At 51.4% G+C, this 17,500-nt stretch overlaps 4 protein-coding genes across 5 annotated transcripts in view; 3 read left to right on the top strand and 1 right to left on the bottom strand.

Annotated features, from left to right (window-relative positions):
• LOC125952491 (neurofibromin) overlaps positions 1 to 2,675 on the top strand; it is an 18,304-nt gene extending 15,629 nt beyond the window's left edge. For both annotated transcript variants that reach the window (XM_049681966.1, XM_049681967.1), the window contains one exon: positions 1,624 to 2,675. In XM_049681966.1, the coding sequence (XP_049537923.1) occupies positions 1,624 to 1,757 (134 nt within the window). In that variant the 3' untranslated portion in view covers positions 1,758 to 2,675. The remainder of the gene's footprint in view (positions 1 to 1,623) is intronic.
• The window catches only part of LOC125952507 (serine protease inhibitor 88Ea-like), a 95,113-nt gene that overhangs the window by 22,873 nt on the left and 54,740 nt on the right, over positions 1 to 17,500 (bottom strand). The window lies entirely within an intron of this gene.
• LOC125952515 (carbohydrate sulfotransferase 11) lies at positions 3,112 to 5,637 on the top strand. Its single transcript, XM_049682022.1, has 4 exons — positions 3,112 to 3,203; positions 4,083 to 4,471; positions 4,530 to 4,787; positions 4,854 to 5,637. The coding sequence occupies exons 2-4, from the start codon at positions 4,166 to 4,168 to the stop codon at positions 5,289 to 5,291; spliced, it is 1,002 nt and encodes a 333-aa protein (XP_049537979.1). The 5' UTR covers positions 3,112 to 3,203; positions 4,083 to 4,165; the 3' UTR covers positions 5,292 to 5,637.
• The window catches only part of LOC125952512 (elongation of very long chain fatty acids protein), an 18,797-nt gene continuing 7,230 nt past the window's right edge, over positions 5,934 to 17,500 (top strand). Inside the window, exon 1 of the mRNA XM_049682016.1 lies at positions 5,934 to 6,300. The gene's annotated coding sequence lies outside the window, so the exon portion shown is untranslated. The remainder of the gene's footprint in view (positions 6,301 to 17,500) is intronic.

Raw genomic sequence — 17,500 nt, 5'->3', positions numbered from 1 at the left:
GTTGAACACACATACCCTTCCAATACTCATCAACCTACTACTCGGTTCGATCTCGCTGTGAGGAGGAAGAAGAAGGATGGCATGGGCATGGGGTCCTGGTACCCCAGCTTCCTTCCTTCTGCACTCCTTACTACTGAGCTACGTATGTGCTGTACGTTGCCATCTTTGTTTCCGTTTTGCAGTGTACTCTATCTATGTCGTTCACGTTTGTGTGTCTATGTGTGTGTACATGTATTCAACAGAGGAGATCTCGCGAAACGAATTGAACCGTAAACCTCCGGTATTTTTGTCGACACAAGCATCTCCTATATCGTACCTGTATCTCTATTATGTCTATCATTCTTGCTATTTTCACGTGAGCTAAACTTGATAAGATCATGCTGAGGTCTCGCGCTTTGATTTAGCAACCGTGCAAACCCTGTGCCCAGTGCCTATGGTGGGTTACGTGATCAGATACGGACGATCACTAATCCCTAAATGAATACCAATTGCGCATTGCGCGTCAAAGCAGCTTTCGTATGTATGTAAACCTATATGAAGCCTTATAAAATCCAATGTCCTACGTTGGAGGCAACATCTCTTTCGACTACTTCGCGACCCTGTGACCATCTATGCGACCGTCCACAGAATCGCTTCCCCTCGGGTCCCCTTTATTTATTGCTCTAGGCTCCGCTGTAGAAGCGTTAAATTATTCCGTGCGCCATATTAGGATACTTTAGGATACGCTAGCTTTAACACACAACACTCTGTATCATCTCAGTAAAACAAAAAAACAGAAAGAAAGTGAAACCAAAACCAAAATCGTCCTCTTCCTTATCCCTGCTCCGTAACCTCTCCGTTATCGTGTTCCTTGGGGCACGCTAGCAGGGGAGGAAGTGTATGCGACTGAGAGACGAAGAAAAAAAATCCGTGACCCGTGTAAGTTGTAGAGTATGTTTTGTTGTAGAGGCGCATGACGAAACAACTACGCAACCTGCTGCCACCTTGAAGAGAAGGGGATACTTTCGCTCTTGGTGGACCCTAGAATTCCATAGAAACCTATAGAGAGAATCCGTGTGTATAGAGCAGATGCTGCCGGGTTGAAATGGATTAATTTAAGCCATATGTGTGGTGTCTTCTGTGTGTATTGTTGGCGTTTTCTCTTGTTTTGCCCGATTTGAGCATGCGAATTTGGTCTCTTTCTGTATTTTTCCACTCTTCTTGATGTATATACTCGATTTGTGATATCTTTTCCATGCCCGAACCGTTGCTAGCAACTGTTTGGCAACCTGTTTCCTCCATTTTTCTACTATCTTCCAGTAGTGTTTGATCTGTTCTTCTAAAAATGATGCTCGAATTATCACAATTTCTCTTCCTCTTTCTCTTTCTCTCTCTTTCTCTCTCTCTCTTCTCTTCTCTTCCTTTCTTTCACTTGTTCACATCCTTTCTCTGTCCGGAATTCTCTCCGGTTCTTCGATCTTTCTTGCCGACTTTACGGTATCACGTTTGATTTGTATGCAAATCTATGTATCTCGGCTCCCTGTCACTATCGCGCTGTCTATATCCCTGATTCCACGGGGTTTATTGGTGTGCCCGTGCACTCGTGCCACCGGTCGTGTCCTTTCGACATCCTTTAACACATAGCATTCTCATCAGAATCCCTAGATCACGATGGCTTTAGTGGTAGCGTGAGCTCGCTGCGGCGGGCCTCCTGCAGTAAGGCCCGGACCACTGGCTCCAAGCACCGGTTCATAGACAGTCCGACGCACAACATTTAGTCGGAGATCTGGTGGAGTGCAGGCGGCGGTCGGCTGTTGCCCTCGATCGGACCCTTCGCTCCTCTGGCCAGCAATCGGCGGCAGCAATCGATGGCCAGCAGCGAACGGCAGCAGCCACAGGCGGCTGGCTCCACCCCGGTGCTCGGCACCGGCTCCGACGAAACCGGTTCCGGATAAGCTTTCTCTCTCTCTCTCTCTCTCTCGCTCTGTCTGGCTCAGTTGGACCCTCAGAGTGACATATTGGGTTTGATTTTGATTATCCTATTCAGTGGGCTTCTAGAGACTAGGACAAAACTAGATTCTAGATACTTAGTCTAGCTACGGCTAGAGATAGAATTAAAAGGCAAGGACGAGCGAGAGAGAAGGTGAGAGGAAAGTTTAAGTAACTCATCACACCATTAGCCCATCAATGTTGATCCGTGTTTGATAAACTTTATCACTGTATGAACATCTTAAGCACTACGATTACTCGTCAGTTGTGGATATAGTTAATACTCTGCAAACAATCTCTTAGGGATAGCTATCGTTGGCTAGCGGTATGACCAGGGTATAGGGCAGACACCTATGGACAACCCTTAATCGTCATTAAGGACAAAAGAACACACAACGAATCCCAGGACAGCGCACACAAGAGGATAACAGGAAGGGGGGAAAAGAATGCAAACGAAACCGAATCACATACAACACAGTATCATCTGAATCGAAGTATTTTCGCTAGAAAGATTTATTAATACCGTTTAGAGCGATGTTTAGGGTGCCGGCCACATGAGGGTTACCGCATGTCGACGTGCGCATTGAATGTATATTTTATAAATGGAAATTCTATCAATAAATGTTTGAGCATCGTTGTTCGCAGTATTGCTTGTGTAGCGTCCCGCCTAAATTACATGCCTCCCCGAATGTGCAACGCGCAGCAATTCTCCCCGGCCCGGGGGCGTGATCACGTGGGCGACAGTAACCGGCGATCGCAAAACCCGCGCTTGCACCGACGGTAACTGCAAGCGCATCATAAAGAGGACAGGTAACTGAGACCGGCTAGCTTAAGGGGTTAAAACTGCCACCAAGTTCTTTCTGGTTTGTGCAAATTCCAACCGATTTTGTGCGGCGACCGGATTTAAAATCAGTGCTGTGGTCACACCGACTCGCTCAAAATACGTTAAATACGATGTGGAATTGTTTTGCGTCGCCTTAAAAGCTCCATACATAAAAAATAGATAGAACACAAACCACAAACTTTATTTGTGCATGGACCTTTTGAAATTTTCCACACCGCATGCAAAATTTTAGGCCCGTGTAGAACCAGTATCAGCTCACCTGTTCAGCTGTCAAACTCGTCATGCAAAAATGAAAAAAAAAAAAACAACGAGCGCGGCGTGTAAACAACAAAAAACACGCGACACGCGATTTCGCGTTAATTTTCCGATCATTCCACGGTGCAATTATCAGGTGAGCTATACTTCCGGATCCTTGGACCTCAAGAGGATCGTTGGTGCGCGGGATTAGTGGGTTTCGCCTCAGCAGGTTCCCTTCCGCACACGCAATCGCCGCCGACTCCCGGTGCTGGCCCTCACCAGTGTTGTGCTCGCAACGAGTTGATTCCGACAGAACACGCGATAGGAAATAATTGTTTAGTCAGCACTTTATCAGCGCACAACTGATTCTCATGGATGTGGTAAAATCTTTTGTAAATGATCTATTCAATAGATCGGATTTCTCCATCCCTTTAGTAGGTCAACGCGAAAGTGTAGATCAATTACGTGGCCAAGTTTCCAGTAGGGTACGTTCTAATTCATGTTTCAGGCGAACATACGCGTTTCCATCTGCTGTAGAATTAGCAAATAACCCGTGATGTATGGAGACTGTGAGTAATTGCACCTTGCATGGCCTCCAATTAGTCTGAAATGATGTATGAATCATCATTCTGAAAAACATTCCCGCCCGCCAAGGTTGTGGTACGCTACCGCGATTAGAATGATCACGCTGATAAACCTTAGCATCGTTAATTGTTTTACGATAGATCTAGGAGACTTTGTGTTTTGTACATATCCATGTAACCATCGATTGCAAGTAACAACGCCTGCGTCCTTGAAAACTAAAAAGAAATATTCCGCGCAATTGCTCGCACCGGAATGCCGCCAAAATTACAATTTACAAGAAACTGCGCCTAATCGCCTCGTGCGCATGTACGCATGTGCGCATGTTTCACATGGCTTTCGATTCCTTGCGACTTAAACGAGCTAGTAGTTCTAGCTGCGCATTGTACCGACATTGAACCAGCGTTTAGTTACGAAGAAAGGTAATAATTTGCTGTTTTCTTCTTTTCAGCTACCCAATAAAACATGATTTCCAGGGCACACGTCATCGGATAGAACGGGAAACGAGTTTTGTTATGCTGGTGACCGGCGCAAATGTACAAGATGTGGATCACGTGGAAAGCGTTCATGTACTTCACCTTGATATCATTACTCGAAGCCACGCTGGATTGGCCCGAGCCAAACGATGAACTCATGCTCAGTCTCACCAGGGGCCATTTGCACGAGTACGAGCTTACGCAGGCGCACAATCTGTACCGACAGGATGTACTCCAAAAATCGTGCATTTACAGCGTTGCCAAAGACGATATTGCCGAGCGGATAGAACTGCTGAAGGAATTTCCCACCGATCATCTGCTGATCGACCGTGATCACAAGTTTCTTTACTGTTACGTACCAAAGGTAGGTAGGATTGGATCGATGTTTGTTCAACTTATGCTCTAACTTACGATCACCGTAGGTCGCCTGTACGAACTGGAAACGTATGATGATGATCATGGTGAGCAAGTGGAATGGGACAGACCCGCTACAAATTCCGGCCGATTTGGCACATTCGGCGGGTATGTTCGAAACGTTCCAATCGCTCAGCGACGAAGAGAAAGCCGTCGTGCTGTCCGATTACAATCGCTTCATTCTGGTTCGACATCCACTGGAGCGGTTGCTCTCGGCCTTTCGAAACAAACTCGAGGGCAACTCCCGTAGCGCCAAATATTTTCAGGTACGTTCGTTCGGCGATTAGCATAAAAGGGGTGTGCTAGAGTAACCTTCTATTTCCCGGTTACAGTCCCGCATCGGCCGGCAGATCATTAAATCGTTTCGGCTGCACGCGACGAACGAATCGCTTGCCAACGCGAACGACGTTACGTTCTACGAGTTCATACAGTACCTACTTACGCCCGAGCTAAGCAAGAGCGGCAACATGTCGTTTAATGAGCATTGGGAACCGATTTCCAACCTCTGTCATCCGTGCCTGGTGCATTACAACATCATCGGCAAGTACGAGACGCTGGCCGATGACTCGTCGCTCGCCCTGCATATGGCCGGCGCCGGCAGCCTGAGCTTCCCGTTGGTCTACAAGACCGCGAGCACCCGGGAACGCTTGAAACAGTACTTTAACGACATTCCATTCGAAACGTTGAAACGTTTGTATTTGTTATACGAGAGCGATTTTAAAAATTTTGACTACGGCCTCGAGGAAATTTTTGGCCTAGAGCTTGTCTAGATTAGGGGGGAGATTAGGGGTAGTGTTAACAAAATGGCTTTCGCAGTTTAGCGAGCATTTAGCCACGGGGCGAGGGTTGTTATTTTTTTGCTTTTAATATCCGGTTTTATCCCAACGAAACACGTATACCTAGCGGTACTTATGGCATACAGGGAAAGCGAAGCAGAATGGTTTAAGGTTTTCCATTTTATTTGACAATGATCATGTGATATTATACTGCTAATGTGGGGGCATTTAAAATAAATGGTATTACTAATACTCTGCAACAGACTCTGCTACGCTGAGTTAGTTTTTCGATTCATTTGTCGGTTCTTCGCCTTCTTCCAGGGTTTTATTCGGTTGTTCTTCAGCTAGGTAAGGTCCCGTAGGAATATCCGGAAAAGCAACGGAATATTCAAATTAAGTTTTCAGAAAATGGAAATCGTTGTTCTTGAAAAGTTTTTCCAACAACAAAAACGTAGCTAACCGTGTAATTTAGGCAATCGATTTTCCCTCCTAATTTCCATCCAAGGTAATCGCGCACTCGTGTAGTCGTCGCTTCAGATATTTGACGTCTCAAAAAGCGCCCTCTAGTGGTGGCAGCGAAGGTGTCCAGGATCGCGCGGTGAGTGTCTCTGCTAGGCATATAAAAGGTGACACACGCCCGGAGCGGACACAAAACCAAAAACCAAAACAGAGTGGCCACCGGAAAAAAGCCAATCCCGAAGTCGGACGGTGACCACGGCTTGCGCTGTTCAGTTTCCTCCCCGGTGCTAATCTCCACAGATCGGATTTCGAACCTTCGCGTGTAACCGAGACCCAACAGCAGTAGTAGCAGTATCAGCAGCAGCTGGTGCCGCTTTCTGGGGGCTCCGCTCCGTTCCGCTTTTCCCAAGAGTGCCTTTGACCAATCCGTGGAACCGCGCGCGCGTGTGTACTGTGTACGGTGTGAAACGGCCGAAGAAGGACGACCAACCGCCGGAGACAAGTTCCAGCAGAAGCAGCAACACCCCGAAAACCGCCCGGAATAGTGAGTTCTCCAATTCATCATCCGTCCGTTTCCAACATGATTCCGTTCTTCTCCGACTATCCGCTTGTTGATTGCTGCTCCGTTCCATTCCACTTTGTCCACGTCCGCCCGAACAGTGGTTCCCGATCCCGCCAGGTTTTTCTGGGTGGCCGTAACAGTGGTGTGATCCGCCGCCAGGTGCTCCGGATTCCGAAAGGATTTGCTATCATCGCCCGTCGCCGCCGTCTGTGTTTGACAATTCGCTGGACGCGCCGTCGTCCGGAGTAACCGCGGATATCCAAGTATCCTCCGGTGGGTGTGCGCGCGCGCGCCGCCTGCCCGGTTGTCGCTTTCCGCGGCCGGCTGTTCGCTCCCGTTTGTGTGTTGTGCGTGTGTTTATGCTCCGTGCCGAGTTGCATTTTTCGTCCCTTGGAAAGAGGGAGAACGGTGGCGCCGGCAACGTTTATGTGGTCCGGCCAGCGCCTACCGGTTGGCCTTCCCCTACGCCCGTCGGTTGTTTGCTTGTTGTCTCATTGCTCCGCTTTGCCACACGTAAGCTAATTTTAGCCAGTTGAGGGTCTTCTGGCCGCCGCAGGGAAAGAAGGTTTCCCGGAGGAAGAGCAGGAAGGGGTACCGCACTCCACACGCACAAAGGGAGGAGGGCGTGGGGTGTGTGTCGCTCGGTTTATATCCACGAGTTGCCTACTCCGGATTCCTGGTTTTTGCTCTGCGGTGTGTTTGCGCGTTGTTTGAACAGGATTTTCTGGTTTCACGGTTTGGATAACAGCTTTCTAATGTACACGGCGAAACCATTACGACGACGACGCCGCCGCCTGCTGCAGTGTGACCATGAAGAGGAGGTACCCCGTAGCCGCCGGTCCGACCCCCCCCCCGGGGCGGCGAGACCTGTCAGAAATATGCCGGATGACGAAACCGGGAGTCGCGGCCGAGCGCGCGCACAGAACCATTTCAGAACGGATGCTTCTTCCTATTGTTCCTCTTCTTGCACGCATCATCCAAGAGAGCGCAGAGAGATGGAGAGCGCCACGAGAGCACGTGTTCCTCCGATACATATGGCGGGCGCGTCCGCCGGCAAGTCTGTATTCGTGGCACATAATGCACGCATATCTTCTCCTCCTCGGAACGCCGCCCCAAAACATAAAAACTATTTTCTCAGCCGTGCTCCCGCGACGGTCCATCACGGGGGCGACGTCTCGATGATCGGCATGTTTTTGCTGCACTTGGCACTGCATACAGACCGCCTCCTCTGATCGTGCTACTACCGTCAATATCAGCTGGTTAAAACGGGTGTTGCTCACGGCCGAAGAACGGAAACAACTTCCAGTCGCATCGCGGTAAGCCGTTCAAACGGGAATCGAACAAACAGACAAGGCGACGACGACGACGACGACGACGTTTTCGGTGTCGTTTCCGTGTGTTTCGGGGTCATTTCTATCGACCGCTCCGTCGCGGCTGCCGCAAGCTGCAATTGCTGGCGTGTAATTGTTGTGCCGTGTGTGTCTCCGTGGCCGTGTGTGTTCGTGTTTTGAGCTGATCTCTCCGTCCCGTGGTAGTATCCCCCGGTACAGTGGTGCATCCGCGAGTGTGATTGATCCGGAGTGGCCTACTACGTGTGGTGTACACTCCGCAGGTTACGCACCGTCATCGTGCGATTACACGGCCACCACCACCACCGATCGACTATCTTTTTCGACCCTTTATTGCACCCGCAATTGCCCCGCAATGCTTCTCTGGTGGTGATAGAGTGGCCTTCGCATCAGCTGAAAGTAGTGTCTCTCTCTCTCTCTCTCTCTCTCTCTCTCTCTCTCTCTCTCTCTCTCTCTCTCTCTCTCTCTCTCTCTCTCTCTCTCTCTCTCTCTCTCTCTCTCTCTCTCTGTCTTGTGGACGTAGTAGGGGGTGGCCCAAAAATGGAACGAAATGTTTATTGTCGACACACCGTCCGTCCAATATGCTCCTGAGCAACGACGGCGGCAGACACCTGGCTTTCCATCTTTTCCTGGCCTGTGCATCGATTAACAACAACAGCGTTTGGCGTTGACGTCGGGTGACAAACTGTTGAAGTGAGAGCTGCGATTTTTTTGTGCTCAGGAGGAGGTCACGGGGCCAAAGGAAGTTGTTTATTTCGTGAGTCTCGATTGTCCGAAGTCGGCAGGGGAGGGCGGTGATATTTCGGTATTGATTTTCCTTTTATCAACGAACCTCGGGACGGGGCGTGAAAGTGAGTAATGAAGTTCGTTCCGCGATTGTCTACTGGCGGAGTGCGCGCACCCTATCAATTACAATTCAAGTCCAGCAGGCTAGTACGGGCCCCAGAGGCTGATGATAAGCCCTTGGCGGAATGCGAATAAGCGAATGTGGCGCCCCGTAATCGACATGAGTCACCGACGAGCCGTCCAAGTCGATGGTCACTTTGATAAGCGGGTGCGAATCGGCTGCGAGCGCACTTCGTCGTCGCCGCGCCTACTACGCTCGGTCGAGCAAATCGTCGAGCCTCTCGCACGCCGAGATGCACGCGACAGTGCAACGGCTGCACTCGGCTTGGTTCGCGCCCGCTTGCCCGGTGCATCTGATACTTGTTGCACAATCTGCGACGAGTGGCTTGTCGTGTGATAAGGAGCAGCTTTTTGCAGCGCCAGGAAGTCCACAACACAGATGGTCATCCGATTGAGTCAAGGAGCCTCCTGACTCACGCTTACCAGTGCGACCGAACGCATGTACGAGGTGAGCTAGGTGTGCCAAATGTGGCATGGCGGAATGCGTGCAACCGGTGGTTTTCGGAGTGGACTTTGAACCTGTCTCATCGTGTATGGAATTGTGGAACGGATACTTGCACGCGTCTTGCTTATCGCGCGTGCTGCGTTCGCTTTTGATTCATCGATCCGCTTGTCTCCGGTGCCCTGGTACGCGGAACTACGCCAAACCAGACAAACCAAACGGAGTTGTCTGTCTTAATCCGGAGCTTATGCAGCTCACACGATATCGAACGATAGGCTTTACTCCGGAATCAATTTCAGATAACGATTCGTGATTGAAGCGATAACGAGCTACAGAAGCCCCCGGATACTGTTGCCGGAAGCGACACCCCTCCGATTCCGTTTCCAAAATTGACTTCGATTGACCATCGCGTAACCTCGGTGGCACACGAGAGAAAACCGGAGGGTCTGAGGTCAACCTCCCCGGTGGGGCGGTAGAGTTAGGATGGAAAGGTTTGAATGAAGAATGCCGCCCGCTTATCGTCTCGATCGTGATCTTCAGCTGCCGGCAGCAGCACCATCGCCCTAGGCCGGGCGGGCGGTAATCAAAATCGAATCGATCGAACGCTGATGGTGATGATGATGATGATGATGTGGATGGCCCCGATAAGAAGGTTAAATTTAGTGGCAAGATTCACTTGGCGAGATATTGCGTCTCAGCGGCGAGCAAGATACGATCGCGGCGGTGCGATCTACACGATCTGCAGTGATCTGCATCGAGCGATCGAAACGGGGCGAAGGGGTGGCAAAAAAAGGGGTAATGTGTAAACCAACCGCTCCACTACCACCACAACTACTACTACTACTGCGCTACCGCCTTGGAGAGACCTGCGAACATTCGAGAAAGCCGTGTGTGCGATTGCACGAAAGAGGAAATGTCGAACCGACCGACGAACTGGCCCCGAGTGTGAGCGCAAGCAGTCGCCAGCGTCGTCTCTTGTGCGTGCTATGTGCGTGAGTGCGCCCGAGCGCGCGTCTCTTATGATCCATGGATGCTGACGTCACACCGGTTGACGTCGTCATCGATGGTACTTCATACTCGTCGCAACTTCGCTTGTGTCGTGCGGACGCCCTCCAGCTGATTGTTAAACAAATGTAAGAGAAATGTAGGACGCGCACGGCCTGGTCCCAGCAGCTGGTATACGCCACGGTAGACGAAGAATGGCGCGGTACACAGCCATCCCTTCTCCACCCCTCAAAACCAGGAAGTGAAGTAGCCTAAGAACGATCATACGCGGTCACTGGTTTGGTGGTAAAAGAAGAAACCGAATTGATGGCGCTGGCGCGTGCCGTGTGGCACGCATGGTGCGCACCTCAATTAAGAGGCCTACCACAGGCCTGCCCGGCCGCAGTACCATCGCGGATGTTCAATCGTGTACGGTACTGGTGTGCGTACGCTGGTTATTGGAAAATTTCGGCTGGGGGAAACCCCCAAAATCACAGAAAGCGGTCAGAACCACCAGACCCTCGACCACATTGTGGTTGTAGTTGTGGTAGGTGGTTACGGTCAGCTGTTGGTGTGTGTTGGTAACTGGGAAATCAAGTTTCAAGCCCTAATGCTCGATGGAAAAGCCCTGCAGTGGCCGGCCGGACAATCAGTAGCTGAGGCTTTCCACACAAACACAATCACACAACTGTGAAGCAGGCCGGGTCAGGTCGTACCAGGCCAGGTCTGGTGGAGCTTTGTTATGATTTCGATCTGCTGACGCCTGCAGCTTCATAGGTCTTTCCAAAGCAACACCAGCAGCTGCTGCAGTGGCCGCATGAATTTTCCAGTCCAGCTCCACACAAAGTGCTCACTTCCAAGGGGCTCCGGACCCCTGGTAACCAGAAGGAGGAGGTGCTTTCGCTTGATGCAATTAACAATTCATTCACGAAGGCGACCTCATAAGCTGCAGCGACCGATCGCCGACAGCTTGAACCCTTTTTCATCGAAGTGCACCGCACACAAACACACGCACGCCTCATACATGATGGACGAAGACTTCGGATGGTGATTCAACAATTGTAACGGATAACGGTCCTCGGTTCCATGGGCTGAAAGGGAAACTCGATGTCACCTCGATGTACCCGGTAGTTTCGCTCCTCGTGTTTGGATGGAAGCCGTCGTTTAGTGTGCGATTATCGGAAAACATGATCCACTTTGTCGTCGTCGATCCTGCTTTCGATCACCCCTGGTGTCTGCCAATGAATAATGCAATCAACTTCACCGCACGTGGAGAGGGCATTCCAGTGAGTTAGACGAAACGAAAGATCCTGCTCGTCGTTGGGTTGATTGGCGTCATTGGGATCGGCGTATGATGCGATCGCTAAAGAGCACTGGATGGAATTACGAGAATACGCCCCGGGAATCCCAAAGTGTGTACATCTATGAAGCTAGCGCGATCGTTATTGACGTAAAGAGTATTTACCGGACGTCGAAGCTAATGATAGTTTCATCTATTTGAGGTCAAGAGCCATCAACGACAATGATAAATTCCAGGACATGCTTTCTGTGCCCTTTATCTTGAAGAAACTAGAAGAATGAAGATGGACCTATAAGGGATCTGTATAGAGGAAAAATCCTTTTCAGCTATGGCGTGGCCGAAAATGTTTTTGTTTAGTCTGTGACAACGGAGAAGCCAACGAAATGTATGGATCGTAACGTAGTATATCACGAGTATTATAGGCGACGACGCAACCTGTTGAGTCTTCTTCAGATGTGGTACTCCTGGATTGAGCTGGAGCGATGGTTTTGACACCGATTCAGTTAAAGAGATCGCCTTCTTCAGAAGACGAAGAGCGTGCATCGGTTGTAGCATCCGATAAGTAAACTAGGAGGGCGGCAGCTACACAGAATAGTGGATAGCCCACCAGGCATACCATTAGCATCTCCATCAATCGCGAACCATTTCGCAACGCTACGTGCTATGCTAGACGATCGAATTGAAAACTTCATCCATCGTCGACGTTCATTCAAAGCGACAACAACATTCTTTTCGCTCGACATCGAGATCGATTAGCAGCACTCCGCTGTCTCCGGTTTACGGAGACTGAGTGGCTTTCACATTGAATATTGATGAGAGTCCGCTCCCTCCCCTCTAACCCTCCCCGGGGGCCCGCACCATCCGGTCTGGACCAAGATTAGACCGAGCCGCAAATATCCAGTCCAGCTGCTGGCTACAGCATCATCTTTCTGCCGGCGCAGACTCGAGACCCCCCCGCGCGGTGGTAGAAGAACTCGTTTTGGATTCCATTTTCGTGATTTTTGTTCTGGAATCTGCCGTCTTCCCACCCGGCCAAATCCTGTTTTCGGCAAAGGGCTCGCAGAGAAATGGCGGCCAATAAAACAATCGTTAGCAGCTAGCGGGGACAACGACTCCTTGGACTGATCACACACGCGTGCACCTGTTCTAGCCGCGCCCCGGATCGAGATCGATTATGTAACGTCGCGTTAGGCTGCCTTCGAGAGACTTCGAATTCGTTCTCGAAGCAAAACTTCGCGAAAACGCCAGGTGTGCCAATTTGGTGGGGGCTAGAATACGCCAGTCGCATAATCATGTCACCAGCGTTACTTCTCGCGTTTGTATCATGGCCAGGGCGCAAGGTATGGAATGGACGGCAGGTGATCATAAGTGATAATCAAACACCGGACGCGCAGACGTACACAGTGCCAGATCTCACATCTCACCATCGTCTCATCTTCACACGCGTTGCATTAGAAGTCACTCGTTCCTTCTCTTCTTCTTTTGCGCAACTTGTTTGCAATTCTGTCCCTTTAAACGCGCGTGCATCCTCCTCGCCAGCGGCCAAAGGGCAACAGTTTCTCCTCCCTGTGGCTCTCAACCTCAGTACGGCTCAAGGGCCTCGCCTCGCTTAATGCGTCGCCATTGGCGAAAGGAGTATCGGAGCTCGCTAGGTGTTTAGTTACGTTTTTTCGCGACCTTTTTGCACACACATAAACACACACTCATTAGCATCATCATCGATCGATCGATGATGATGAGATGGACAACAAATAAAACCTTTTGCGCGCCATTTTGCGAATCGAATGAAGTGGCAATTGTGAATGAAGCGATGTCCTTGTCGGTGAAGGTCCCACAATTTCTTAAGTAGCGTCAAATAAAACGATCGAGCGCGATCAATCTCTGGGTGTGTGTGTTTGTGCATGTGTATGCCTTGCCGTGATCGCGATGAATCGCGCTGGCCTTACAAATCGTTTGCCAAATGGGTATTTCCTGTTGCTGAGAGAAGCGTTGTCGCGTGTGAAGATTGCACCCGATAAATGTACAGCAGCCATGCGCCCGTGTGTGTGTGCGAGTTTCGATGTTGATCCGGTTGATAACACTGGTGGGCTTGTCGGTGACGATTACACCACACCTCCCGGTACTTGGCTTCGGTTTGGTGCAGAACCATCGAGAACGACGGTCGGTAATTGGTCAAAACCTCCCATCCCATGGACATAGGACACACACACACGGCGGTTGCAGTACTAATTGCATCTGCAACCCTCTCGTTCGTTCGCTGGGCCACACATACACTTTGTACCGTGTGCAATTACGAGCGCCTACGAGAGAGTGTACCCGCATGCCAGATCGTCGGCCTCCGCCGCAACCACCGGGCGTCTGTCTGTGAAAAGGACTGCCGCTGATCTTGTGAAATGCGCTAGCGCTCGCAAGCTCACGGATTTCGGTAAGACGGCAGCAGCAGCAGCAGCAGCAGCAATGGTCTCGATTGTTCTTTGTTGTATTATTTTTTGCACAATTCCGTCTCTCCTCTGTGACCGGGCTGTGGTGGGTTAAGTTGGAATGCTTGTTGTTGCAGGTTTACAGACTGCTTGCTTACACAGCGCCAGTGTATCACAGCAGCAATCGAGAGTTGGCGTGTGCCAGATGCGCGCTTCTCTCGTAGCAGCCTTGGTGGCACACTGCTGGCAGTTCCTGAACCATCATCATCAGCATCACCATTGACCACCAGGAGAGCAGTGGCCTTTTAAAGGTTTGGCAATCGATTTGCTGCTCGCTCGCGAATCGATCACAACCATTGGCAGCAGCATAAAAATCATTAAATGATGTCCGGCTGTCGGATTGGCGGATTGACTCTTTTTTGTTTTGCGATTAACCTTTCACCCAACGTTTATCCGTTCATTTCGTCTGTCCGGTTCGTTTTCTGTCGATGTCGGCGCATTTTCACTTTCGCTGCACGCGAAACACACACCGGCACACACCGACCAGACTGACGAAAGACTTGAACGCGCGACCATGAAACGAGCGTGTGGCTCAAGTGTACCGTACAAGCAGGCCAGAGGCAGGCAGCTTTGACAGGCAAGTGGTGCTACCGGAAAGGCCCAGAAGCAGCCCCCAGAAGCAGGCGAAAGGATACCGCGGACGAGTCCGTTCCATCACTCATACAATCCCATGGCATTCGATTCTTGATCGAACGCAGTTGGCGTCGACGCAGCCGCAAATCAACTTTTTGCGTATTTCGGTGAAAGGGCCTTCGTTCGCTCGTTCGCTCGCTCGCCAGCCAGCGACTAGTGAACCGAGGAATTGGAAACTGCACAGCCCGGCCGCTGCTTAACCTTGGGGACCGGATCCACTGCCACTGGAGGACGAAAGCTTGTCCTATCAAGTCGCGAATGTTGTCGTCGTCGTCGTCGTGGGTGTTGTGAGACGCGCAAATCAAAACGACAGATCGCCAACGGATGTCCTTCTGTTTGTGTAAGCGTGTGTGCGTATGTATGGTGCAATATGGATGCGAACCATCTCGGAGTGAGGTCTCGGTTGTGTCCGTGTCGTCGCGTGATGATGGACCTTCAAGCGGAACGATCGATCGCCACTTCCGGGGCCGAACCACTTCGCTTGCGCTTCGCATCATCATCTCGTAGGTCATCCGAGAAATCGGGCGTCAAGCACCACCACCGCCACCACTCCACATCTCACGCGGCATGCTAACCCGTTTTGGGTTAACCGAATTCAATTCCCAACCCAAGAAGAAAAAAAAACGCAAATGTCTCTGTCTGTGTGATCGTGCGATCGACGGCGGCAACCGCAGACTGACAACGTGTCCCCGTGTCCGATTTTGTGAGCATTTGGCGGCGGCGGCGGCGACGGCAGCGGTGCGATGATGATGGTGGTGATGATGATGACATAACGATTGGTATGCGGCGGTACGGTGCCAGCAGCAGCAGCAGCAGCAGCAGCAGCAGATCATAAGCATGGTCCGGCTTAAAGCCAAGACCGGCTCAGGTTTGCGCGCGCGCACGCTCGCACACACTCTTAAGTCTCTTGGCGCGTTACTCTACATGAATCTCGATTCCATCGGGTGCTGCTGATGGTGGTGGAATCCGGTGCTCCATCGATTTCGAATTCGACCGTCGACCGCACGACGCGAACGTGCCAATTGTGGGACTCGGAAAGAAAGTGAAAGAAAAACACTTGCCCCTCCCCCCTGAAAAACCACCCCGCACGGGGTGTGTATGCCATTCAAGTCTACCGTTTTCGGAGCAACCAGTACCCGTTCCGTCCCATCCCGGCCCTCTCTGCCAGGGTACCATCCTCCTGTTGGCCTTCACTAGGTGCGTGCACACCATACGCTCACTTGCGTTCGCTTGCGGCCCTCAAGCCCTCATTACACACACCAGGTGGGGAAGGGGGGGCACGCGGGCTTTCACTCCTTATCGTTCTCCTCACCATGCGCGGTTTCATGCGCGTCGTGACCTCTAGACGCGAGCCTTCCGCGAGTGCGCTGTGCGTCAGGCGTTGCCAGACAGAGACAGACGACAGAGAAGCATCTCGAAGCAAATCGTGCAATACAAGCACTAACAGAGCATAGTGCAGCAGCGCGCACATAGTGTGTGTGTGTGTGTGTTTCGCCACCAGTGCACTTCGAGAGGTTTCGCAGAGGGTTCAACCAAACAACCAACGAAATGGGAGCCCAGCCTGCCTCGATTCGAGTGCATAAATGCGCAGCCTTCTTTGCCATTGCTCGCTGCTACTGCTGCTGCACGCTGTCGTTGCACCATCATTGATCACCATCATCGTGTCTCGCAGCCTACTTGGACTGTCAGAGGTTGTAAGTGGCACACCAGCCATCATGAGCAGCAGCAGCGAATGATGCTGGCAGAATAGCACCGTTACAACTGCGAAAGGGACAAACCGGGATAATCGTCGTGTGCGCGTGTGTGTGTCGGAGTTGTCTTCAAGGTTACACACTCACCCTACTGGTTCTCCTTCTCCTCCTCATCATCATCGCCATCATCATTGCCATCATCATCAGCTCGTCCACGACATTCCACGTTCGTCTGTCCAGTCGCTCGGTGGCGAAAGTGAAATTCCCAGCGGTATCGGCGAGAACAACTGTCCCTCCCTCCCCACCCATCCGGTACTGTAAACCCCCTTCTTCCTGTCGGCTAACCACCAGACGCGGTGAATAGCAGAAAGGGTGGGGAGGTAGTGGTCCCGAAGTGAACGGAGAGAAACGTCGCCGTCGTCGTGGTCGCCGGTCGCTGTTTACCGGTCCGACCATCGCGTCCGCGTTACATAATTACAACAACAACAACAACAACAACAAGTGTTGCAGCAGCAACAGCAGCAAGGCACCTCCTCCTGCATGCCCTTTCTCCGTGCACAGAGTTGGGGTAGGTATTGGTATATGGCCCAGTCAGACCGGCCATCCAGCAGCCAACCAACCCACCGAAGCTAGAAGCTGGAGCTGGGGAAGGGAGGACGACCAGGTGGACCAGGCGATTGCGATATCTCTAGCCGTGTGCGCGTGTGTGTTGGTGTGTTAGCATCCTTTTCATAATATGCTCGATCATGCACCCCACCACCCGGGCACCATGGCCATGGTTCCAGACTCCTTCTCCTTCAGGAATCGGTCAGGTGAAGACGACTGTCGGCGACTCATCATTACATGCGCAACCCCCGGCGCAGCCCAGCCCATCTCTCTGCTGGTGATCTGTGTGAGACACTAGAGGGCGCGCGATCAAACACACACACACATAATAGCGTCGATTGCGATTGATTTAGTCATTCCGAATGGTGATGCGGCATGACCCACAAACCGTCGTACCGTCGTGCCGTTACTACTCCTGGCCCCCCTGGAAGTTGGGAAAGGGAAAACGATCCAACGGAGAGTCGTTGGCGTCGCCAGAGAGAGAGAGAGAGAGAAAGAGAAAGAGAGCGAGATCATCGTCGATCACTGAGCCTGCCGCCGATCGTCACAATGTAAATTATCCCTTCCATCCCCTCCCCACCCATTTGGTTTTGGTTGAGAGTTTTTCCATTTCGCGAGCCCGTGCGAACGCGCTTTTCGTTTTCCATCGGTATTCGTCGCGTCCTCTTTTCGCCTCTCCCTCCCTCCGTCCCGGTTGTGTCTCTCCCTGCTCTTGCACTGTGGCACTCTTTTCTCAGTGTGCCCACCTGTGTCGGTCGGTCGGTCGGTCGGTCGGTCGGCGCGATCTTGGC

Source organism: Anopheles darlingi, chromosome 2 (genome assembly GCF_943734745.1).
Source record: "Anopheles darlingi chromosome 2, idAnoDarlMG_H_01, whole genome shotgun sequence".
Classification (NCBI taxonomy): Eukaryota; Metazoa; Arthropoda; class Insecta; order Diptera; family Culicidae; genus Anopheles; species Anopheles darlingi.
This window is presented reverse-complemented; position numbering and strand designations above follow the sequence as displayed.

Excerpts from the sequence above, each read along its gene's own strand:
- LOC125952515 (XM_049682022.1), top strand. The coding sequence starts at position 4,166 with ATGTACAAGATGTGGATCACGTGGAAAGCGTTCATGTACTTCACCTTG. Across the intron at positions 4,472-4,529 it reads TTTACTGTTACGTACCAAAG|GTCGCCTGTACGAACTGGAA; the intron begins GTAGGTAGGATT and ends CGATCACCGTAG. Across the intron at positions 4,788-4,853 it reads GTAGCGCCAAATATTTTCAG|TCCCGCATCGGCCGGCAGAT; the intron begins GTACGTTCGTTC and ends TCCCGGTTACAG.